This window comes from Scyliorhinus canicula, chromosome 16 (genome assembly GCF_902713615.1).
Source record: "Scyliorhinus canicula chromosome 16, sScyCan1.1, whole genome shotgun sequence".
Classification (NCBI taxonomy): domain Eukaryota; kingdom Metazoa; phylum Chordata; class Chondrichthyes; order Carcharhiniformes; family Scyliorhinidae; genus Scyliorhinus; species Scyliorhinus canicula.
Window position 1 is genome coordinate 19,132,067 of NC_052161.1, and position 24,937 is coordinate 19,157,003.

The 24,937-nt window shown below is 41.8% G+C and overlaps 1 protein-coding gene and 2 non-coding genes across 3 annotated transcripts in view; all 3 read left to right on the plus strand.

Annotated features, from left to right (window-relative positions):
• Positions 1–24,937, plus strand: part of eif3s10 (eukaryotic translation initiation factor 3, subunit 10 (theta)) — a 43,096-nt gene that overhangs the window by 13,364 nt on the left and 4,795 nt on the right. The window contains exons 4-19 of the mRNA XM_038821409.1: positions 3,225–3,388; positions 4,712–4,911; positions 6,316–6,524; positions 8,835–9,006; positions 10,895–10,999; positions 11,844–11,942; positions 14,007–14,123; positions 15,275–15,460; positions 16,112–16,459; positions 17,311–17,415; positions 18,197–18,310; positions 18,494–18,616; positions 18,844–18,997; positions 19,089–19,273; positions 21,001–21,101; positions 24,491–24,729. Of these exons, the coding sequence (XP_038677337.1) occupies positions 3,225–3,388; positions 4,712–4,911; positions 6,316–6,524; positions 8,835–9,006; positions 10,895–10,999; positions 11,844–11,942; positions 14,007–14,123; positions 15,275–15,460; positions 16,112–16,459; positions 17,311–17,415; positions 18,197–18,310; positions 18,494–18,616; positions 18,844–18,997; positions 19,089–19,273; positions 21,001–21,101; positions 24,491–24,729 (2,621 nt within the window). The remainder of the gene's footprint in view (positions 1–3,224; positions 3,389–4,711; positions 4,912–6,315; positions 6,525–8,834; positions 9,007–10,894; positions 11,000–11,843; positions 11,943–14,006; positions 14,124–15,274; positions 15,461–16,111; positions 16,460–17,310; positions 17,416–18,196; positions 18,311–18,493; positions 18,617–18,843; positions 18,998–19,088; positions 19,274–21,000; positions 21,102–24,490; positions 24,730–24,937) is intronic.
• On the plus strand, positions 9,537–9,672 carry LOC119951108. The gene has a single exon (XR_005457501.1). It is a non-coding gene; the product is annotated as a small nucleolar RNA SNORA19 (small nucleolar RNA).
• On the plus strand, positions 11,457–11,589 carry LOC119951107. Its single transcript, XR_005457500.1, has one exon. It is a non-coding gene; the product is annotated as a small nucleolar RNA SNORA19 (small nucleolar RNA).

Genomic DNA, 24,937 nt, shown 5'->3' on the forward strand with positions numbered 1-24,937 from the left:
TTGCTGGAAGTGCTCTATAGGCCCTCTAACAGTCCGAGAGAAATAGAAGAGCAGACATGTACGCAAATTTCCGCAAAGTGTAAAAGTAATAGGATAGTGATAATGGGGTATTCAACTTTCCCAACATTAACTGGGGTAGCCATAGTGTAAAAGGTTTAGAGGGAGCGCAGTTCTTAAAATGAATTCAGGAGATCTTTTAAGCCTGTGCGTAGAATATCCGATAAGAGAGGGGTCCTGGACTTAACTTTCAACCACTTGCCTGTAAAATTATTAGTGGGGGAGAATTTTGCAGACAGTGGTCATAACTCCGTTAAATTCCAGATTGTTCTGCAAAAGGACAAGGGTGGGCCTGAGATCAAAGTTCAAAACTAGGACAAGGCTGATTTAAAAAAAAGAGCAGATATAATTTGGCCAGAGTGGACTAGGAGTAAATGTTTGAGAAAATCTGAGACAGAAAAGTGGGATGCTTTCAAGAAGGCAAACGGGAAAGTACAGGGCCAACACGTTAGAATCAAGAAAAAAGGCGAGACCAACATATCCAACGAGGGATATACAGCATTGGATAAGGAGAACATGGGAGGCTTTGACAGATATTGAGGGCTAAAAACAGCAGAAGCCCTAGAGGTGTATAAAATATGCAAAATGGAACTTATAAAGGAAATTAGGAGAGCAAGAAGGGGGTGTGAAAGAATATTGGCAGGTAAAATAAAGGAAGTTATTTTACAAGTACATTAAGGGTAAAAGGATAACTAGGGAAAGAGTAGGGCCCATTTAAGGACCACTCTGGTAATTTGTGTGTGAAGCCGGAGGACCAAGGCAGGGTTCTGAATGAATAATTAAAGAGATTAACATAGACAGAGAGGAGGTTCTGAGTGGTTTAGCAAGCTTAAAGGTCGACACATCTCCAGGACCAGATGAAATGTATCCCAGGTTGTTGAGTGAGGCAAGGGAGGAAATGGGGGTGCTGGTAATTTTAAATTCCCCTCAGGAGAGGTGCTGGAGGATAACCATTGTACCATTATTCAAGAAGGGAGGAAAGGATAAACCAGGAAACAACAAGCCAGTCAGTTTAACCTCAGTGGTGGGAAAACTATTAGAAGCCATTCTGACAGAATTCATCTGCATTTGGAGAGATGGGGATTAATTGAGAACAGTCAGCATGATTTTGTTCAGGGGAGGTCATGTCTGACTAACTTGATTGAATTTTTCAAAGAGGTGACCAGGTGTGTCGATGAGGGCAATGCATTTAATGTAGTCGACTTGGACTTTAGCAAGACTTTTGACACATGTGAGACTGAGACTCCCAAGAGCCCATGGGATCCAAGGAAATTTGGCAAATTGGATCCAGAATTGGCTGAATGACAGGAAGTAGAGGGCGATGGTTGAGGGTATTTTTCCGCCTGGAAGCCTGTGAACAGTGGGGTCCCACAGGGATCAGTGTCGAGGCTTTGTTGGTTGTGGTTTACATAAATGATTTAGACATGAATGTAGGAGACATGAATGTAGGAGAGTTGATCAATAAGTTCATGGATGATATGAAATTAGTGGGGTGGTAAATAGTGAGGCAGACAGCCTTCGATTACAGAAGGATACAGATAGACTGATCAGTGGCAAATTGAATTCAATCCGGGTAAGTGTGAAGTGATGCATTTGGGCAGGACAAACAAGGCAAGGAAAGACATGATAAACGGCAGGATCGTGGAAGTACCACAGACCAGATGGATCTTGGTGTGCATGTGCACCAGTCCTTTGAGGTAACAGAGCAGATGGATACAGTGGTTAAGAAGGCATATGGTATTCCTGCCTTTATTAGCTGAGGCATAGAGTTTAAGAGCAGGGAGGTTATGCTGGAACTGTATAAAGCGTTGGTTAGGCCACAACTATGTATTGTGTGCAGTTCTGGAATCCACATTGTAGGAGGGATGTGATAGCACTGGGAAGGACGCAGAGGAGATTTACCAGAATGTTGCCTGGGCTGGAGAGTTTTAATTATGAAGAGAGATTGGATAGACTGGAGTTGTTTTCCTTGGAGCAGAGACAACTCGGGGAACATGATTGAGATGTATAAAATTCTGAGGGGCATTAATAGAGTAAACAGGAAGGAACCTTTCCCCTTGGTGGAGGGATCAATGACCAGGAGACATAGATTTAAGATAAGGGGCAGGAGGTTTAGAGCAGATATATGGAAAAACGTTTTCACCCAGTGGATGGTGGGAATTTGGACCTCGCTGCCTGAAAGGGTAGTGAAGGCAGAGGCCTTGTAACATTTAGAAATATTTAGATGTGCAGTTGCCACGCTAAATGGCCATTTTCCCCAAAAAAAACCGGGGCTGGTTTAGCACAGGGCTAAATCACTGGCTTTGAAGGCAGGCCAGCAGCACGGTTCAATTCCCATCCAAGCCTCCCCGAACAGGTGCCAGAATGTGGTGGCTAGGGGCTTTTCACAGTAACTTCATTTGAAGCCTACTTGTGACAATAAGTGATTTTCATTTTTGCAATGCCAAGGCCAAGTGCTGGAAAATGGGATTAGATATGTATATTTAAGAGTATCCAATTTTTTTTTCCCAATGAAGGGGCAATTTAGCGTGGCCAATTCCCTACCCTGGACATCTTTTGGGTTGTGGGGGTGAAACCCATGCAGACACGGGGAGAATGTGAAACTCCACACCGACAGTGACCCACAGCCAGGATCAAACCTGGGAACTTGGTGCCGTGAGGCAGCAGTGCTAGCCACTATGCTGCCCATGACTGAACTTTGTATTGAGCTTGTACAGCACTCCAGCACTGAATCACAGACATGGCATAAATTGCACTGATGAGGTGTGGTATGTTTTGTGTTCTCCACAGCGTTTTGCTGTGGTGTTTTATTAATTCTGTCGGTCGGTGTGGAAGGGGGTTCATCTAAATGTGATGTGGAATTAGGCTTTATAGTAATAATCTTTATTGTCACAAGTAGGCTTACATTAACACTACAATGAAGTTACTGTGAAAAGCCCCTAGTCGCCATATTCCGACGCATGTTCGGGTACACTGCTGAAGAATTCAGAATGTTAGTAGCTTCCATAATAAAAGTTTGTTCAGGTTTCCTATATTAAACCACTCATTTCAGACTTTTTAGAAGGTGATGCAGTGCCACCATCCTCTGCACCATTAAATGTTGTTGGATTGGATAAACTTGAGGCAGAAAAAAATGTATTTAAGCTTTTTATGTTGAATATTTGCAGTGTGCTGCTTAGTGCTGTTAGTGGTGAGGATACCCAAGATCGTACAGATCGTCTGCTGCTAACTCCATGGGTTAAATTTCTTTGGGAGTCGTACAGACAATGTTTGGATCTATTGCGTAACAACTCTAAAGTGGAGCGCCTTTATCATGACATTGCTCAGCAAGGTAGAGTTTCTTTGGTGAACTTGATTTCCTATCTAATCTGTTCCCCCGCCCCTTCCTGTTTCCCTTTTCTTTGACTATCTTCTTAAATGGTGACATGATCTTGGTTTCAATTGTGAATTGCATGGTGCTTTCCACTGATTCAACCCCGTCATTGAAGTATCTCTTGATTTTTGTCCGAAGTCTTCTGAACTTAATGTTACGCCTATATCCCCTCATTCTAAATCCATCAACTGAATTTTTAAATCTACCTTGCCTGGTCCCACTTGTAGTGTAAAACCCAAAAGTGCATAGTATTCGAACTGTGATCTGAATAAAGTTGTATATTCAGGTTACCATTGCATTTGGGGTTTGATATTTTGCATCTACTATTAGCTTATTTTATGCCCATCAGTTTGAGGTAGTTTTGATAACCATGGCATCCAAAATATGCTATCCAATTCCCCCCTTTTCCCCATTCCAGCATTTTATCAATGTCTCATTGCAACTTTCTTTGAATTTTCAGAACAATTTATTATGCTTCCTGTTTTAGTATTGTCTGAATTTTGATATTTCCTGTTGGAATATACAAATTGTTGACGTACTTGTTGATTGTTATGAACGGAAGCAGTCCCACTACGGTCTGAGGGACATTACTATCCCCGTCCAATCGCCGAGAAACTACCCTTAATGCCACTGTTTCCTCCCTTTCAACCTAAGAGGTTGGGAAAGGGTGCTATGAATAAATGTATAGCCACCTTGTTAAGTAAATAGTATTTGTGAACTGTGATCAATTTTTTTGTAATTTTACTTTAGCAGTTTTCCGGCTACCACCCTGGAACACCTGGCATTTTTTAGTTGTTTTTCTTTGAAGGATTCCACAGTTGGATGGATCCTCGCGAACACTCTAGGCACAATGGCACAGTGCCTCACAGCACCAGGGAACCGGGTTTCAATTCTGGACTTGGGTGACTGTGTGGAGTTTGCATTTTCTCCCTGAATCTGCGTGGGTTTCCTCCGGGTGCTCCGGTTTCCTCCCACAGTCCAAAGATGTGCAGGTTAGGTGGATTGGCCATGCTAAATTGCTCCTTAGTGCCCAAGGATGTGCAGGTTAGGTGGGGTTACGGGGATGGGGCCTGGGTAGCGTGCTTACGGTGCAGATTTGATGGGATGAATGACCTCCTCCTACACTGTAGGGATTCTATGATTCTAACTGCCCCATTCTCATTTGTGGACAACCCCTAATGCTATTTATTGCTATTTTTGTTCAGCCATTGATGAAGTATAATCTGTTCCTTTTTGGTGTTGGAAAATTAAATCTATATTATCAACTTGTCTTTTTTACAGCTTTTAAGTTCTGCCTGCAGTATACCCGTAAGGCAGAATTCCGCAAATTATGTGACAACCTGCGTATGCACTTGGGACAGATCCAGCGTCACCATAACCAAAGCACTGCGATTAACCTTAATAATCCTGAGAGCCAATCCATGCACCTGGAGACTCGCCTTGTACAATTAGACAGTGCAATTAGTATGGAACTTTGGCAGGTAATACGTGAACTTTATTAAGTACAATTGACTTGTCCATAATGCATTGTTGCCTAAGGCATAGCTTATAAACTTGCTGCTTGGAGTTAAACAGTACCATTATTCAAATTGCTGTTACTCTGTTGGGACTCATAATAATAAAAGGAGTCAGGTTGCAACAGGCTCATTCCCCACTTAACCTCTATCTCTTGCATGAAGTACTACGGAATGAACATACCACTCCACAAAGGACATTCTAGATGACCACTTGATAAGTCCTTATAAATCCTATTTTACAGCTGATACTCTGGACTGATTTTTGGATTGGGGTGTATTTTATGTTCTGTCTTGTTGGTGTCAGATCCTTGCCCATTGGCCATGTGCTGCTGAACGCAAACCTGGAAGAGAAGAGTATTCTTGGGTTTTTGAGTGACTGAACCACTTTTTACTGGCTGTGTTAATATGTTTCTTTCCTGACTCTATCCATATCACTGGGCCAAATGCACAGAATGGGTTACAGACTGGTTATTTTAGGGGAACCATTAGGAAACTAATACTGTAATTGCTTTACTATGTGGATTTAAAGAGAGAAAGTGTCCTAGTTCTTTAAAAACCTCATTTAAAAAAACGCATTTTGCTAACATTTGTCTGTAGAACTAGGTGTTCTGTCTGCTTCAGGTCAGAGGTTAGAAATTTACTTTATTCTTTTTGAAATAATTTCAGAACCTTTACGTTTCAGTTTATGTAAAACTCCTGATGAGGTTAGTCAATCAATCTTGCAGTCGTAGCATAGCGGTCAGCTTTCCAACACTTACAATTGGAGTTTGAATAAAGTGTTCATCATTTGAAAATTGGAGTTTGAATAAAGTGTTCATCATTTGAACAGAGTTCATGTTGATACATGAACCGTAGTATGTCCTCTGCTAACCAATGCAAAGTGCATTTAAACTTGGAGGCACTGGCTGTTTCAAGGGTGTAAAGATAAAATGCCTAGATTAGAGTTTTTCAACGTGCAGCACCCAAGAGATCTAAAAGGTTGATTTGATACCAAAAGCAGCTGACACCTATTAGTTTTATTAATCAGCTATGTTGAAACTAATTTCAGTATCTATTTAGAACAGTTTATTTGCTACTGACCTTAGTTTTCAGGAATTGTCTGCCGTGTGGGCACATATAATAAATGGAACTAACTTTAGACCTAATTGCCAGTTCCAACAACATGGATTGATCCATAAAGAGATTGTCAAACTTGCCTAGTAAGGAACACTTAGTTGAAATGTGGACTAGAATAATATCTCCTAATTTAATCCATTCTCCTTTTAACCTGCTCTTAAAAATATTTAACTGTGGGAATTAAAATTTTACATACATTTTTGGATTAATGAGGATTCTGCTGTTTGTTTATAAAGCATGTTTATTTTATAGGAAGCTTTCAAGGCAGTAGAAGACATTCATGGGCTGTTCTCTTTGTCGAAGAAGCCTCCCAAACCCCAGCTGATGGCTAACTACTACAATAAAGTATCCACAGTCTTCTGGAAATCAGGAAACGCTCTGTTTCATGCATCCACTCTTCACCGGCTGTACCATTTGTCCAGGGAGATGAGAAAGAATCTTTCTCAAGAGGAGATGCAGAGGTGCAAAAATATTTAACTGCATAACTAGTGATGAACACTGAAGTGTTTTAGATTATACTAAAACACTAGGGAGAAGACGCATACTGATTAGGTGGAGCGCAGCATTAAAGTGATATGGTGAGGTGTATTTGGCACACTAATACTCTGCGCCATAGAATGGCAAGTAGTAGGTTCCAGTTTCCCCTTTAGGGTGTGAATACTTGATCACGAGGTCCTGATCTCAACTTGCTTCCTAGTGTTGAAGCGAGACAAATAACCTGGTGGTCACACCTGGTAGTTGCAGATAAGGCTACGTGTTCAGGTTTTTGAAGGCGGAGTTATGTGGAAATAATTGGAGAAAGACTACAAGAGAAAGATGACCTTAATGACAAAAACAACGTTCTACGGATGCTGGAAATTGAAGAATAGGAGATGCTGGACACACTTAGTAGGTCAGGCATTAGAGTTTATGGGCCGTAACGTCCGGGCTCCATAGCATCGGATTTGGGATGGTATTCCAAAGATACGCTGGGGAATCCTTCTGAGGTTCCGTGTTCTGAGGTTTTAAGGGCAGCACGGTAGCACAAGTGGATAGCACTGTGGCTTCACAGCACCAGGGTCCTAGGTTCGATTCCCCGTTGGGTCACTGTCTGTGCGGAGTCTGCACGTTCTCCCAGTGTCTGTGTGGGTTTCCTCCCACGGTCCAAAGACGTGCAGGTTAGGTGGATTGGCCATGATAAATTGCCCTTAGTGATCAAAAAAAGGTTAGGAGGGGTTATTGGGTTACGGGGATAGGGTGGAAGTGAGGGCTTAAGTGGGTCAGTGCAGACTCAATGGGCCGAATGGCCTCCTTCTGCACTGTATGTTCTATGTTCCCAGGTAAGCATTTGAAAAACAATTGTCGAGGCATGCAAGCTTTCTCTGGTGCTGGGAACCATCCGAAAAATTTATTTAAATTGCTAACTTTATTGTTTCACCAGGGACATGCTGATGGTTACTCACGAAAAAGTTAGAAGAAATAAAATTGCTTCTAACTTCTGTGTAATTACTTTAAGGCACAGACTGATCCCCACATGTGATTCTCTCTCATTGGATTTCCTGCCACCCCCCACACTCGCCCAAATTTGAGCCCAACTTACCAGCTCCCCACCCCCAATCCTATTCACCCACCGCAGAAGCCTACTATCTCCCTGGCCTGTCAGTTTTAATGGGACCTTTAAACTTAACTGCTATAAGGCAGCTAGAGCAGTAAAAAAGAGGCCTGTCCTGCACCCCCAACTCTGTTAGATTTGGATGCTGAGCCCCGGTGAAAGCTGCCTGAGTCAGGAAGGTCAGGCAAACAGGCGCAGAAGAAATCTGTTGCAGCTAAGTGGGTACGGAGTAGGAATCCAAAACTGATTGTCATTCCGAGGAAGTTACAATCCACTGTTTCAGGTGGAACTGGACAGGGTTAAAGGTATAACAGGTTTTAAGCAAATGGGAGAAGGTGGAGAACAAAAGAGAAGGTCTGTTATATGGTGGGAGGCAGGAGACATTGGATGACAAAAGGATCTAGTAATGAGACATGGACAGGAAATAAAGATGGCCTTGGGGGAGATAAACTGCATCAAAAAGGGAAAACATGGGGTCAAAGGTTATGATCTGAAATTGAACTCAATAAATATTGAGTCTGAAAGGCAGTAATAGTACTTCATCCTACGTTTGAGATGCTGGCCTTTATGCTTAAATTGAGCTTCATTGGAACGATATAGGAGGCCGAGGAGTGAGTGGACAATTGATATTAAAGGCTATTTAATCCTCTGGTGAGAGGAAAGGGAATTTTTAAAACACTGTTTAACTTCGAATTTTAAATGATAAGTTAAATAAACAATCATGATGGGCAGAGTAGATGCATTCTAGAATGCATTTAATGGTATCAATTGATAAGTAGGCAATTCTTGCCTATTTAGATTGTAAGCTAGCAGGTCTAATAGTATCCAGAGTTTCCAATTTTATTCTTTTATTTTAAAAAATAACAGTTACATTAGCAATGTTTTATCAGTTTGCTATTTCTTCAGAAATGAAGACGAGCTGTTATTTGTGCAACAAAACCAGAGTATGCCGAATGCAACTATTGCATGTGTGTAAAACCATTTATACTGAAATATTTTGTAGTTACAACATGTAGTAACCCAGTGCATTGAATTTGTAGTTAAAATCGTTTTTGTTTGAATAACTGCACTGCCTGCCATTAATAATGTGTTTTGACAACAGTCACATTAAATGTGTTTATTTTTATTATAGCAAGGGCTCTCTGGTTTCATGTAACCATTTGTTTTATTATATTCACAGGATGTCTACCAGAGTGCTTTTGGCTACTTTATCAATTCCTATTACTCCTGAAAGGACAGACATTGCCCGATTGCTTGACATGGATGGCATTATTGTCGAGAAGCACCGACGACTGGCTACGCTGTTAGGATTACAGGCACCTCCAACAAGACAAAGCCTAATTAATGACATGGTATGATTTGTAGAGTACCCAAATTGTCATTTCAATGAGCAAACCTTAATTTTCACAAGTTTTGTAATTCGTTCTCTAGATATGACACGAGCAAAGGGCCAGGATCTATTGCCCCACTGGTGTTGCATATATAGACCAGACCAGATGAGATAAACACTAGGTTTCCCTCCGTAAAGGATGCCAGTGAAGCATCTAGGATGTTGGGAAAATACAACCACTTTCTGATTTTATTTTTCAACCATCCTTTATTTCCCGATCTTTTTAATTGAAGTTCAGTTCTGAGTACCATGGTGGGATTTGAACTTGCATTCTACAAAAATAACCATTGTACTGGGGTGCCCCATTCAAGTGTAAAAAAATTGATAAGTAGAGGGCTGGCGAATTGGAGAGACTTGGTCCTTTCTTCATGTAATGGTAGAAATGCATTCATTGTTCAGAATACTTTTTATTTTCCAAAGCATTTTCACTCCAACTGAAAGTTGTTAATGTGCAGATTTATCATTTATGGCAGAGTGGAAGGAGTTGTAATAAGGCATGTTTCATTATCTCACTCTCAATCTTCGTGAGATTTGTGATATTTCTTACGTGCCAGAGTAAAAGTTGAAGGTTAATTAGCAACATGATCAATTCAGACATATCATTGCTGCCAGTCACCTTCAGACAAGATGGATTATATAGGGAATCCTAGCTGTTTGTAAAATACAGCAGGCCAGCTTTATTAACATTCAAAATGAGATTGATGGATTGTGTAATAATTAATAAATGGTCTCACAGTAAGTTATATACCAGGGGCTGGTTTAGCTCACTCAGCTAAATCGCTGGCTTTTAAAACAGGCCAGCAGCACGGTTCGATTCCCCTACCAGCCTCCCCGGACAGGCGCCGGAATGTGGCGACTAGGGGCTTTTCACAGTAACTTAATTGAAGCCTACTCGTGACAATAAGCGATTTTAATTTCATTTCCTATTTCCATGAATTAAATTACATCTTTAGGATGCATTTTATTCTAATTGTTTTCTGACTTAGCATTGGCAAGGTGTTTATGTATACCTTGCAGAAAAACCTGTGTAGTAAATCAACCGCAGATATGTACGATGGTCTCCTAAGAATTAATTTCATCATCTGCTGACCAGAATCTTCACCATCAGCTTCAGAGAAATCAGTTATACTTTCAAGATGAGAAGGCAGTGGTATTGTTGTAGGGCTAGCAATCCAAAGGTCCAGAGTAATGCTCTGGGGACCAGGGTTCGAATCTAATCCCGCCATGGCAGATGGTGAAATTTGAATTCAATAAAATGTGGAATTAAAAGTCCAAAGGTGACCATGAAACCTGTGTTGATTGTCATAAAAACCCATCTGCTTCACAAATGCCCTTTAGGGAAGGAAATCTGTTGTCTTTGCCTGGTTGGGCCTACATGTGACTCCAGATCCACAACAATATGGTTGACTCTTAAATGCCCTCGGGGATGGGCAATAAATACTGGCCCATCCCATGAATTTAAAAAAAAAATGTGACAAATATTCCGGCAGTGCTGGTAGCTCTATATTTTGCAGAGATCTGTTGAAAATCTTAGGATTTCATATGACTAATAACATTTGATGTGACTTGAACAAAATCAGATTAAGCTTCAATTATCCCAGTTAAATGAGATATCTTCTGGATTCTTGGTATAATGAGGTCCTTCAATGTCTACAAGGTGTGGTACATTCACATTAAAGTAGGAATATGAAAAATGTTGTCAATTAAAGCTGAACTTTGAGCCAATTTTTGCTTTTTTGTTAATCAACCTTGGAGATAAATTCAGAGACTGTTAAATGATACCTTTGAGAATGATTATAATTCCAGTCTCCTTTCTGAGCCATTATTTCCTTTTTTTAAAAAAAAAACAGGTCCGATTCAATGTGATGCAGTACGCTGTGCCTGAAGTGAAGGGTGTGTATAATTGGTTAGAAATGGAATTCCACCCACTCAAGCTTTGTGGGCGTGTTACTAAGGTAACAAATTACATTTGGCTTCCATATTCTGTATTTCAACAGTTTTACAGGGATAAATCGAATGTCTAAGATGTACTATTTGTATTACAAGCTTTGCCAGGGTTTAGGAAGTTGGGGGCGATCTAATCCAGGAAATACAGATAAACAAATGCTACAGGGGAGAAGCAAATAAAACAGCTGCCTTTGGCAGGTGAATTCAGAACAAGGCCTAGGCTTCAATTTTTGGATTGAGATCTGGAAGCATTTTTGTACTTGGGTGATTGAACTTTTCAAGGTGGAGGTCAAGATTTTTATTGGAAAGAGTATCAAAGGATATGGAACAATGACAGGAAAATGGAATTCAGGTATGATTTGATAAAATGGCGGAACAGATATGGGGGGAGGAGGCACGAGAGTAGTGGCCTGCTCTCTCCTATCTTCCTGTTTTTAGCCCTGTAATTTTCTGTAATGTTGCTGTCGGCACCTTTCATTGTCTTGTTCTCTGTTGTTCTGAGATCAGTGATATTTCTAATGTGCTAGAGTAAAACTGGAGGTTAATTAGCAGATGGTCTAACCAAGTAACCACAGCTGCCAGTCCCCTCCACACATTTTGATTCGTACAGTCTCCAGTTTTATTTCCCATATTGCAATGAGGCGATATCCTGATGCATGCTTAGGTCATGTACAAATTTTCTTGTTCAGTACCTACCAACAATCAGTCAGCCCATTATTGCTGGATTTTGCATTAATTATCAATCATTGTATTATGTATAACAGCCAAATTATACATGGATAAACTCTTTCAAATGCTTACTGAGTTGACATTGTGTAAGCCATAAATTTGCCTTTCTCAATTCTCTTTAAGGTTCTCAATTGGATCCGAGATCAATCCGAAAAGGAATCTGACCTTCTGCATTACGTGCCTCATTTGCAGAATAACACTATCCTTCGACTCCTACAACAGGTGAGTACATGTTTGAAGAATCAATAGTAGAACTTCAGTTCATTTTTGAATAGTCTAATGCAAAGACCTGAGCTTCAAACTTAACTGGTGTGACGCTGTCATTTTAAAAATGGTCATTCCTGCCATCTTGGACAGCAGAATGTTGCTGCTGCTCATTGATGATTGCAATTTACAAGATCTATAGGCTAAAATCTTGTCATTTATATTCACAATTGAATTTGATAGTCATCCGTTTTTTTTTGTTTTATGGCCAACGTAAACCGTTGTAAACTGAAGGTAATGAGCATATTTATAGCCTTTGGTCAAGTATTATCAGCACTTTTCTTTAGATGCACTTTTTAAGAACCTGAACAAGTGCTGGAATGTGGCGACTAGGGGCTTTTCACAGTAACTTCATGGCAGTGTTAATGTAAGCCTACCTGTGACAATAAAGATTAGTATTATTGTGCTAGGCAAAACTGAAGGCTAGTTAGCAAAATGACAGCACAAGTAGCTATTATTGCCAGTCTTCTACAGAAATGTATGAATTGCACCAGGCTACATTATTTCAAACTAGTGTCTCCAATTTTATTGTGACACGAAGCATTTATAGGAAAACTTGCCACATTGGGTTTTAAAATTCATAAATCTCTGCCAGTTTTGAATTTAAGTTTATCTTGCATTATTATCTGCATTTACTATCTGCATGTCTTTACGTTTTGGAGTACCCATTATTAGTAGACACTAATTAGGCTAGGTGTAAACAATGATCATATCCAAAGAAAGAACACCAGAAAAACTACTAAATTATAAATGTTAAAATTCAATTTTTGTATGGATTCACAGGATGAGGGTATAGTTGGCAAGATCAACATTTACTGCCCTCCCTTAATTACCCTTGCAGAGATGGTGGTGAACCACCTTCATTAACTGCTGCAATCTGTGTGATATAGATGCTCCGATGGTGAAATTATTTAGGGAGCGTCAGGATTTTGACCCAGTGGCAATTAAGAAGCATAGCTGTATTTCCATTTTCGATACTGTACCACTGATTCTCCCCTGCACTTGCTTCCGTTGTCTTTCCAGGCAACAGAGGCCTGAGTTTATTGTGCATCTTGTAAATGGTGCACACTGTAACCATAGTGTGATGGAGGGATTGAATAAAATGTATTCTCATTTGACTTTTTTTGCTACAAGATTGTTACAAATTTTGGGTCTGAGTTTGATATTTTCACAGGGACAGTGGTGCTGGCCAATTCCATGACTGATCTGAACTTGCATCCTAAAATTATTCCAGCATCAGTTCAAATTTGTTCTGATGTTTTAGCTTTCAGCCTCTGGAAGAAAACTATAATGGAACTATATGCTTGAATGCATGTTAGCAAATGATATAGGCATCAATTATCAGTTTAGTTTACTCTGAAGCACAATGTCAATAACCACAACCAGTTACAATTTGAGGCATAAATATAAATCAGGGGCGAAATTCTCCGACCCTCCAGCGGCGAGCCCCCTGCGGCGATTATCCGGCCCGCGATGGGCCGAAGCCCCGGCGCTGGGAGGCCTCTCCAGCCGCCGAGGTTTGAACCACCTCTGGTGGCGGCAGGATCGGCGGCGCGAGCGGGCTCCGGGGGGTGCCCCCATGGTGGGCGGGCCAGTGCTGTGGGGGCACTCTTTCTCCTCCGCCGCCGCCACGGCCTCCACCATGGCAGATGCAGAAGAGAATCCCCCAGCGCACATGCGCCGATGGTGACGTCACCGGCGCATGCGCGAACCGGCGAAGGCCTTTCGGCCAGCCCCGCCGGCGGGCGTCAAAGGCCGCTGGTGCCGGTTTTGCCGCCAGTCGGTGCGGTGCCAACCGCTCCGGGGCGGGCCTAGCCCCTCAATGTGAGGGCTTGGCCCCCAAATGTGCGGAGAATTCCGCACCTTTGGGGAGGCCCGCCGCCGGAGTAGTTGCCGCCACTCCGATACGCTGGGACCCCCCGCCGGGTAGGGGAGAATCCCGCCCCAGGTCTCTGAAAAGCATGCAAAATAAAGCGCTTGACTTAATCCATAATTTATTTTATACCACTTTTATTTGCACAGGTGGCCCAGATTTATCAAAGTATAGAGTTTACCCGCTTGGCTTCCTTGGTTCCCTTTGTTGATCCCTTTCAACTGGAGCGTGCCATAGTTGATGCTGCCAGGCACTGTGATTTGCAGGTAATGCCAATAATCACAGCTATTGATCCATGTGGTGATGTCAAAGTTCTATTAGATTTCAAATACTGAACTTAATTATTGGGTTAAAGTTTAATAAATCAGTCTTAAATCATGAGTTTGTGTTGGGAACAGATATAGTTTTCTTACATCAAATGCATATCAGCTGAAATTACCCCTCCAAGACTTGGTAGGAACGTAAGAGTAGGCCATTTGACTCTGAGCCTGCTCCACCATTCAGTAAGATCATTCAGAATTGGTTGTGGTCTCAATTCCACTTTCCTGTCTTCCGATCAGAACTCTTGGCTCCCTTGCCTAATAACAATCTTAACTCTTATCTTGAATTTTGAAGACCCAGCCTCCATTACATTCTAGGGAAGAGAATGCTGCACACCAGCCACTCTCTTAACCTGTATATCCCTTTGCAGACGCTGCTTCCTCTTAACGACTTACTGTCCTCCCTATATTAGTGTAATTGGCAAATTTGGCTGCCATACATTGAGTTCCTTTAACCAAGTATTGATATTGGTTGGAAATAGTTCAAGACCCAGCACTGATCCCTGTGGCACTCTATTACTAGTTGCAGCTTGTCAATTTGAAAAAGCTGCATTTATCCCAACAAACTCTGATCGACAGCATGTATTCTTGACTCTGAATTTGACTGCTGAATTGTAGATGGGTCACAGAAGAGGAGAATTTTTGTCGGATTCTCTCACTTTAAATTGGAAAGTCAAAAGGCTTTTGCTCGTCATCAGTGCAGTTTTTCCATGGATTCTACCAATTCTTGTCCTGAAAATAACAAGATTACAAGAGCTCCCTTAAAAATTCCGTGTTGTCTTTAAAATTGTACATAGAATATTGGAGACCATTAAGCAAAAATGTTGATACTACTGAATGCAAGCAGTCATTTCTACTAAATTTTAAACCGCGTTTTCTGGTAGCCTTATGGGAACTTTAATCGTGCCTCAACCAAGAGATGAGCTTTTGAAGCACAGGTCAAATATATTCAAGTAAATTGTAAAATGTGGACATTTGTCGGATCAAAGATACTTCATATACAAGTAGAGATTAATTTGGATAGTTTTGCATTTGGTTGTTAATCATTTCAAATGGGAACAATGTATCGCTTACTGATTTTGTTGACTTTGTTTTAGGTTCGCATAGATCATTCTTCTCGTACTTTAAGTTTTGGCTCAGACCTTAACTATTCTCCACGAGAAGATTCACCAGTGGGTCCTTACTTGCAGCCAATGCCTTCAGAGCAAATCAGAAGTCAGCTGACTGCTATGTCTACTGCATTAGCTAAGGCTATCCAAGTTGTCAAGCCAACACACTTGCTTGTAAGTTTTATACTGTAAATATAAATATTTACCTGAAGTAAATAACCATAAGTCAGTGCCCTAATGGGTACAATGATCCCAAGTGGAGAAGCAATAGGAGTATTAGCAGTATTGTATGATGGTGAACTATGTTAAACCTCAGCCTCGAACATAGAATGTTGTTACACCATGACTTGTTGCCAACCTGTAACAAGGTTTTCTCAGCTAGTTAAAGTGGGTTGTATTCCTAATTGTAGATGATGTAGCCTTATCAAGCTTTCTCATTATTTGATATGGCGGGTTCAAAAAAAAAGTTTTCATACTAATAGTGTTCTCAGGAGGTTATACATATATTCTCTTCTGACTGCAATGATCAAACCATTTACAATAATCAATTGAATCACGACCAGAATATTTGCTGATATTTTATAAAGGAATGGTTAACTCAGCAGAACTGTCTCGATAATCAGTCTCTACAGTTGACAGTACTTGCTCAGCATGGACTGAAAATTAACAAGGACCTGGCCCCTTGTGGCTCAGTTGTGTCTAGCCTTAATTATCTGAGCCGAGCGGAGCCCTACATATATATGAATTTAAACGTTAGGAGTTTCTGTTTTTTTGAGAAGTTCACATTCATGAATACCACCCTGTTTCCTATATTTAATGCTTTAGAATGAGAAAGAAGAGCAGCACCAGCAAGCTGTCAATGCTTATTTGAAAAATGCCAGGAAGGAACACCAAAGAATCCTTGCCCGTCGCCAGACTATTGAGGAGAGAAAGGAACGTCTGGAAAGCCTGAACGTTCAACGGGAGAAAGAAGAAATGGAGTTGCGAGAGGCAGAGCTTCAGAAAGTTCGCAAAGCTGAAGAGGAGCGTTTACGTCAAGAGGCACAGGAGAGGGAGAAAGAGCGTCTTATGCAAGAGCATGAAAACATCAAACGGAAACATGTGCGAGAACGTCTGGAGCAGATCAAAAAAACTGAACTGGGAGCGAAGGCATTTCGGGATATTGATATTGAAGTAAGATACAGTCAATCCTGCACACCTTCATCTGAAAGTTCATACCTATAAAATGTTTGCTTTTTTTGATAAGCAAATGACATTGCCATCAAATTTACAGCAGGTGGGCCATTCAGCCCACCATCTATGCTGGTGCTTATGCCCTGTACAAGCCGTCTCCTATCCTTCCTCATCTAACTATCAGCACAAGCCTCTTTCCCAAACTTATCCTGCAGTAAGGGGTTGCATGTTCTCACCAATTTTCGGGTAAAGTTTTGTCAAAGTTCTTCTTGATTTCTTGATAACCAGAGGCCATCCGTACAAGATCAGTTTGGTCTTCCCCACAAGTGGAAATGGTTATCTACTCCATCAGACCTTTTTATAATTTTGAAGACGTCTTAGGTTATCTTTAATAGCCCTGTTGTCCAGTAGCATTTCTTTAAATCAAGAATCAAACAAGAATTGCAGTTAGCACCTTCATAAAGTCTTTATCCAAAACCTTAAGTACTGAATCCTCACTACCTCATTTTAATCCTACATCTAATAAAACCTGTTTCTTCAGACCTATGCATTGCTGTTGTACAAGCGTTTGGCCAGCAATATGACTTTGTGCTCGCATGTGCTCTGTAACTACCTTTTAAGTACATTTTTTAACATTATCTTCCCTACACTTGCTTTGCTGAGATGAGAGGACTTGATGCATTGGGGTTGAGGGCAAGAATTTGAACCACCATGTAAAGTGAGAACTTGATTCTTGTACAAGCTGATGCCGTATAAATTGAAAGAGGATACTGCATTTTTATTTGTGTAAATTGCACAAACTTTGTTCTGGTGCGCACTATTTGATTATGAACCTATGATATTTTTCAAAGAACCTCGAAGAACTGGATCCAGATTTTATCATGGCGAAGCAGGTTGAGCAATTGGAGAAAGAAAAGAGGGAACTTCAAGAACGTTTGAAAAATCAGGAAAAGAAGGTGAGCAGAGGGGTCATTCGATAAACCACGATCATAATGAAATAAAGTGGTGACATCTGCTTCTTGGTGAGATATCAGGTAGGAGTGTTGGTACTGATGTGATAACTAGATTAAAATGAGTAAAGATTCATTGAGACAAATTGGCTGTGTAATATGGAGTCTGTGGTAACAATGGCAGTGCTAGTAAGAATTCTGTTAATGTGGCTAAATACCAAATTGCAGAGCACATTTCAAGCCAAGCGCTTTTCTAATTTGGAGTGAAGGCCAGAACGAGCAGTAGAATCGCTAGTGGCTGTTCCATACACCATGTCCAATCTCTTGCCAGCTTTTGGTTTTTAGTCGATCAAGACTGGGCAGGTGGTGGATAATACATTAAAAATGCAGAATATTAATTACATTCCAGGGGACGAGTAAACTCGGAACAATATTTTGCCCATATTTTTGAGACTATCAGTGAGAAAGTAGCCTGTACCAAGACATGGATTAATTTGTCGTTTCCCTGTGCTTTAATTTATGTATTAGTTTCTACTCCAACCAAAATATTTGAACTTGCTAGATTCTGTTCTTGTAACAGATTAAAAGCAGCATGCTGCATGCAGTCAGGAGTAAGTTTCTGCCAAAGCTAAAACCTAGAAGAAGTAACTAGCGTATTGAAATCTGCCATGACACTGTGCACGATTTAAAATCTACCCAATTTCTCTCGAACACTGTATAACATGGATTTGTTTTAAAGTGAGTGCTACTGGTAATGCTCCTTACTGCTGGTTGTTTCTTTGTGCAGATTGACTTTTACGAAAGAGCCAAGCGATTGGAAGAAATACCTTTGCTCAAAACTGCATTTGAGGAACAGAGAATAAAAGACATGGAATTGTGGGAGCTTCAAGAGGAGGAAAGGGTGAGTGATATAGTTTGTATACTGCTTTTCAGACCCGTTCTTTGCTTTCTGCTTAATGCAATCATTTTGAACATTGTTCTCAGCGTCCCTTGATGTCGCAACCTGTATTAAGTTCTTTGATTTAAAATGGGGTTAAATTATATCTGTCTGTGAAGTTGAAGATTGTGAACTTCTTTTTTGCAGATCACGAATATGAAAGTCGAGCGTGAGAAGGCACTGGAGCACAAGAATCGAATGTCTAGGATGATGGAGGATCAAGACCAGTTCCTAACCAAGCTTATGGCTTCACGACGTACTGTTTATGAGGTCTGCAATTTATTAAATAGCTTGTTAATAGTATCTTAGCGTGAAGATATTCTTAAACCATTGTTTCAGAAATCGCCCAGTATTTTTAGTTTCCATAAGATCAGTAGTTTGCCCATATAAATATTGCTCTGGTAGCAAGTTGGTTAAATCGCCTCAGGGCAGCAGAGCTTGGCATAGGGGGTATGGTTCTTTTTATTAAGTTGTCTTCTGTTTTGTTCTGAGAAAAGGAAAAACTGAAGAATTTCGAAGAGAGACTCAGTGAAGAACGGAATATGCGTTTAGACGAACGCAAGAAACAGCGCAAGGAGGAAAGACGCAAAGTCTACTACATAGAGAAAGAGGAGGAAGCTCAGCGATTGGAGGAAGAGAAGCTTAAGAAAGGTTTGACTGCAGTAGCTATATTTTCAGAATAAAATAGACGCATGTACAGTTGCAGTGCAAGGATTCTTATTTTTGGTGTTTCTTGGTGCAGAGCGCGAAGAGAAGGAACGCTCTGAGCGTGAAAAACGGGAAGCTGAGGAGCATGAGTACCAGGAAAAACTGAGGAAATTGGAAGAAACTGAAAAGAAACGACGCCAACGAGAGTTGGAAATTGAAGAACGAGAACGTCGTAAAGAAGAAGAAAGGAAATCTACTGACGACCAGTTTCGTAGATCGGTAATTTCTTTTTTTGGTATCTTTTCTTCATTGTTATGCTTCAAATGGCCAAACCATCAAATTTCATGATGATTCTGATCAGCACTCTGATATCACAGCAAAAAAGTGGAAGTCAGATACGTCATGATGGGCGATGTCCATTTTCCACCGTCACAATTGAACGCCTTGCTTCTATATAATGATTTGCTGTACAATTCCGAAAGAAGGCGATACATAACCTTACCGGAAGTGCATATTTTTGATGGGACATGCTGCTTTGAGTAAGTGATAAATGTCATCCTCTGGACTGACTAGGTTATTTTCACTGTTCATGCCCGAAAGCGCTAATACCGCCTCCAGGTTTCCGTAAAGAACGCGGTGGATATTAAACTTTCATACTAGAGCGTCACGCGGCGTAGTGGTTAGCACTGGGACTGCAGCGCTAAGGACTTGGGTTTGAATCCCGGCCCTGGGTCACTGTTCGTGTGAAGTTTGCACATTATAGAACATAGAACAGTACAGCACAGAACAGGCCCTTCGGCCCTCGATGTTGTGCCGAGCAATGATCACCCTACTCAAACCCACGTATCCACCCTATACCCGTAACCCAACAACCCCCCACCTTTAACCTTACTTTTTAGGACACTACGGGCAATTTTAGCATGGCCAATCCACCTAACCCGCACATCTTTGGACTGTGGGAGGAAACCGGAGCACCCGGAGGAAACCCACGCACACACGGGGAGGACGTGCAGACTCCGCACAGACCCGTGTCTTGCGTGGGTTTCACCCCCACAACCCAAAGATGTGCAGGTTAGGTGGATTGGCCATGCTAAATTGCCCCTTAATTGAAAAAGAAATGGGTACTCTAAATTTAAAAAAAAGAGAGAGCACCCCACCATACCACCCAAGCCCACACATCCACCCTGTCCCCGTAAACCAGTAACCCCACCTTTTTGAAATGAAAAATGAAATGAAAATCGCTTATTGTCACAAGTAGGCTTCAAATGAAGTTACTGTGAAAAGCCCCTAGTTGCCACATTCCAGCGCCTGTTCGGGGAGGCTGGTATGGGCATTGAACCATGCTGCTGGCCTGCCCGGGTCTGCTTTCAAAGCCAGCGATTTAGCCCTGTGCTAAACCAGCCCTGTTTTTTTTCTTCTTTCCCTTTTTGGACAAGGGCAATTTAGTGTGGCCAACCCACCTAACCTGCACATCTTTGGCCTGTGGGAGGAAACCGGAGCACCCGGAGGAAACCCACGTAGACATGGGGAGAACGTGCAACCTGCGCACAGTGACCCAAGCCAGGAATCAAACCTGTGACCCTGGAGCTGTGAAGCAACTGTGCTACCGTGCTGCCCCTATTGTATTTAATGATGCCACTTGTCCTTATTTTCAATTGTTTTCTGCTGAAGTGTCTGCTCATTGGAAAAGTTAATTTTGTGTAATTCAATCTCATTGCAAACTGAGTAAGGCCAAAAATAAAATGAAAACTTTCCCTTTTCCCAGCTCGGGGAAGCTTTGCCAAATTAATCATTAGGTGAGTTTGTGTTTTGGGTAGATTGACCTGCAATTTTTAAAACTTGGAAGAATTGATTGAAGTTACTTTTGAGCTTGCTTTGGGTTAATATTTGTATATAATAGGATTCATTTTATTGAAGAATTACCGTTGAATTGTATTTGGATGTGAATTAAAAAGGAACTACATCAGCATTGACAGTTACATATTTAAATTTTGTTTCCTTGGCAGGACACTCAGCGCTGGAATGACAGAGACACTGATCGAGATGGATGGAGGGATTCCCGTATTATAGAAAGGGATTCAGAATGGAGACGTGGTGGAACTGATGCGTATGTAGTTACAGTAAAATAGTGGTTAAATCTAAGTTAATGATTGTAAAATCAAATAGCAGTTTCAGGCCATGTGGTCTAATGTGTCTGCTGGTGCTTTGAAAGAGCAAGCAAGTATTCCCACTCCTCTTTCCCTGTAACCCTATGTGTTGTCCCTTTAAGTATATCTCCATCCCTTTTTGAAAATTGATAATTGAATCTGCTACTACAAACATGGAGTCATCAGAGTTTTTACAGCACAGAAAGAGGCCCTTCGGCCATTGTGCCCACGCCAACCCTCAAGCACCTATCTTCCAGCACTTGGTCCGTTGCCTTGTGTGAACGGCAATTGTGAGGGTCCCGTCCGTCCGTCCCGTCCCCCCCCCCCCCCCCAACCACCACCACCCTTTCAGGCAGTGAGTTCCAGATTCCCACCACCCTCTGGCTGAAAAAGCTTTTCCTCACATCTCTGAACCTCCTGCCCATTACCGTAAATCTTTACTCCTGGTTTTTGGCCCCTCCACTAAGGGGAAATGTATCTTCCTATCCACACTATCTATGTCCCTCTTAATGTTATACACCTCAAATTGGTCATCTCTCAGCCTTCTCTGCTCCAAGGAAAACAACCCTAGCCTATCCAGTCTCTTTAGGTAGCTGAAACGATCCAGCCCAGGCAACATCCTAGTGAATCTCTTCTGTACTTTCTCCAGTGCTTCAAGAGTGTGTTGACCAGAACTTGTAAACACTACTCCAGCTGAGGCCTAACGAGCATTTTATACAGCTCCAACGTAACCTCCCTGCTCTTATATTCAATGCCTCGGTTGATAAAGGCAAAGATCCTATAGGCCTTCTTAACCACCTTATTTACTTGTCTTGTTGTCTTCTGAGATCTGTGAACCTGCACACCAAGGCCCCTTTGATGCTTCGTAGAGTCTGACCATCCATTATATATTCCCTTGCCTTGTTAGTCCGCCCAAAATGCATTAACTCACACTTTTCACGGTTAAATTCCATTTTTCACTCCTGTCGGTCTATATCATCCTGTAATCTTTTAATGTAAATTTAAAGTATTTTCTTTTTTTTATAATTAAGGGGCAATTTACGGTGGCCAATCCACCTACCCTGCACATTTTTGGGTTGTGGGAGTGAGACACATGCAGACATGGGGAAAATATGTAAGCTGCATGTGGACAGTGATCCGGGGCCGGGATCGAACCCGGGTCCTTGGCGCCGTGAGGCAGCAGTGCTAACCACTGCACCACCGTGCCACCCATCGACCTGTAATCTAAGGCCTTGCTCCTCATTATTTACCACACCACCAATTTATGTGTCATCTCCGAACTTATAGCTCCTACAGTCACATCCAGATCATTAGTGTGTACCACAAACAACAAAGGACCCAGCACCAATCCCTGCGGAACACTGCTGGATACAGGTCTTCAGTCACAAAAACAACCGTCAACCATCACCCTCTGCCTCCTATCACTAAGCCAGTTTTGGATCAAGTTTGCCAAATTGCCCTGGATCCAATGGGGTCTTAACTTCTTCATCAGCCTCCCATGTAGGACCTGAAGTCCATATAGACCACATCAACCATATTTCCTTCATCCTCGGAACATAACTTTGAGTTTCTAAAATCATAAAATGGATATAACAGGGAAGCATTTTGGCTGTTAAAGCCAGAACAATTGAGCTAGTCCATCCTCCCTGCTCTTGTTCTGTAGTCCTGCATTTTCTTCCCCTTTTCAGATGTTTCCTTTTTGAATGCCACTCCAGACAGAGTATTTCAGATCATCACCACTTTGCCTGAAAGGTTTTCCTCATGTTGCCATTAGTTCTTCTGCTAGTCACTTTAGATGTATATCCTCTGTTCTTGACACTTCTGCTAGTTTAGAACATACAGTGCAGAAGGAGGCCATTCGGCCCATCGAGTCTGCACCGACCCACTTAAGCCCTCACTTCCACCCTATCCCATAACCCCTCCTAACCTTTTGGTCACCAAGGGCAATTTACCATGGCCAATCCACCTAACCTGCACGTCTTTGGACTGTGGGAGGAAACCCACGCACACACGAGGGGAACGTGCAGACTCCTCACAGTTGGAATAGCTCTTCTCTCTCTACTCTATCCAGACCCTTTTCATCTCTCTGTAGACAAAATTGAGAGAGAAGAACTACCCTAACTTCTCCTTTCTGTCCATGTAACTGAGGTTCCTCAACCCTGGAACCATTCTCAAACCTTTTCAGCATGCTCCGTAAAGCCTTCCTCGAGTGTGCTGCTCAGAATTGGGCATAATCCTTCAGTTGAGGCCGAATAAAAGTTTATTGTGACTTTCTTGTTTTTGAACTCTGCACGTCTATTTTTGAAGCTCCTGTACGTTTTAGTGACTAATTTTTCGATCTGTTGTGCCACCTTCAGCAATTTATGCTTGGAATTGTACCAAATTATATCTTCCCTACTATGTGCAAGTGTGCTCTGGCTTCTTCTCCTCGACTACCTAATGGAGGTCTCAGCTTCTTGGATGCACACAGTAATTCCAACTGCTGCTGGGGTTCCTCCAGCTGATGACATTTCCTGCATATGTGGTTGTCATGGAACAAGATGTGCATTACTCTGTACTCGAGTGCCCTGTCATGCCCTATTTATTTGAACTGAACAGAAATTAACTAATTTAAAAGCTTTAACAGCTTTATCAACTTATCATGACAATTTCTAAGATTACTGTGAACCACCCCAGTTCTCGCTGTTCTTACACTCCCTTAACGAGTACATCATTCACAATATACTGTATTTCCTTGAATTGGATTATCCATTCCCTGCCAGCGGACTTGAAGGCAGGGTGACACATAATATCCAGTGGCCCCATTTGGTAGGGCATGCTGCCCACCACCTTGCTGGGGTCTGCAGCTTGGAACCTGGGGGGCACCCTTGACTCATCTGAGCTGGATTCAGCCCAGCTCGAGTCCCAAGTCCAGTATCAGCTGTGGCTACCATTCCTGTTGGCTGGAGAGCTGCAGGCTTCTGATTGGCAGATTTCCACGGCAAGACCTCATGATCCAGAAGGGCAGATGTATCATCTTCAGTCTATTTAACAGAAAATTTCTCTTCAGGTGTGTGTGTGAGATAGCTGGTGTTCCTTTTGACTGTCCCTAATCCCACGTTTTAGCTCGATAGGGGTGGGAAGTCCATCACTTTGTATAATTTAGCCCCTTGTTTCTTTCAGAAATATATCAGTTCATATTTTTCCATATTAAACTTGCCCGCCCATGTCTCTCTTTCATCTATGTTCCATCTGCTGTCCTTCTTGCTGATCAAACTTTGAAAATGATGTCCTCTATACCAAAATCCAACTCTTACATCTTTTCATAACTATATCCAAGAGTTTTGTGGCTTGTGTTTGTTTTTCTTAGAGAGTGGCGGCGAGGGGAAAGTCGTGGCTTTGATGATGATAGGCCGTCATTCCGCCGTGGGGAAGACAGAATTCGACGGGACGAAGATCGGGAGCCGCTGTTCAAGAGAGGAGATGATGATCGTGGTCCGTTGTTCAGAAGAGGCGATGAAGATCGGGGATCTTGGCGAGACGATGAGAGAGGACCTCGGCGTGTTGATGATTCAAGACCTAGCCCATGGAGACCACTTGATAAACCTGGTACAAGGAATCCTTTAAACGTTTCTTGCTCAACTGATGCAATTGGGTTATTGCACAATTTAAACTATATGGTTGGATGCACAAACTTGAACAGCTTTTAGTTTTAGACCTTTTCCCTGGATTGTCCATTGAGTTGTTTTAGCAAGATGTGGATGGGCCACCTTCTTGAATAATTGTACTACTTCTACCTATTATGTTAGGGTATTCT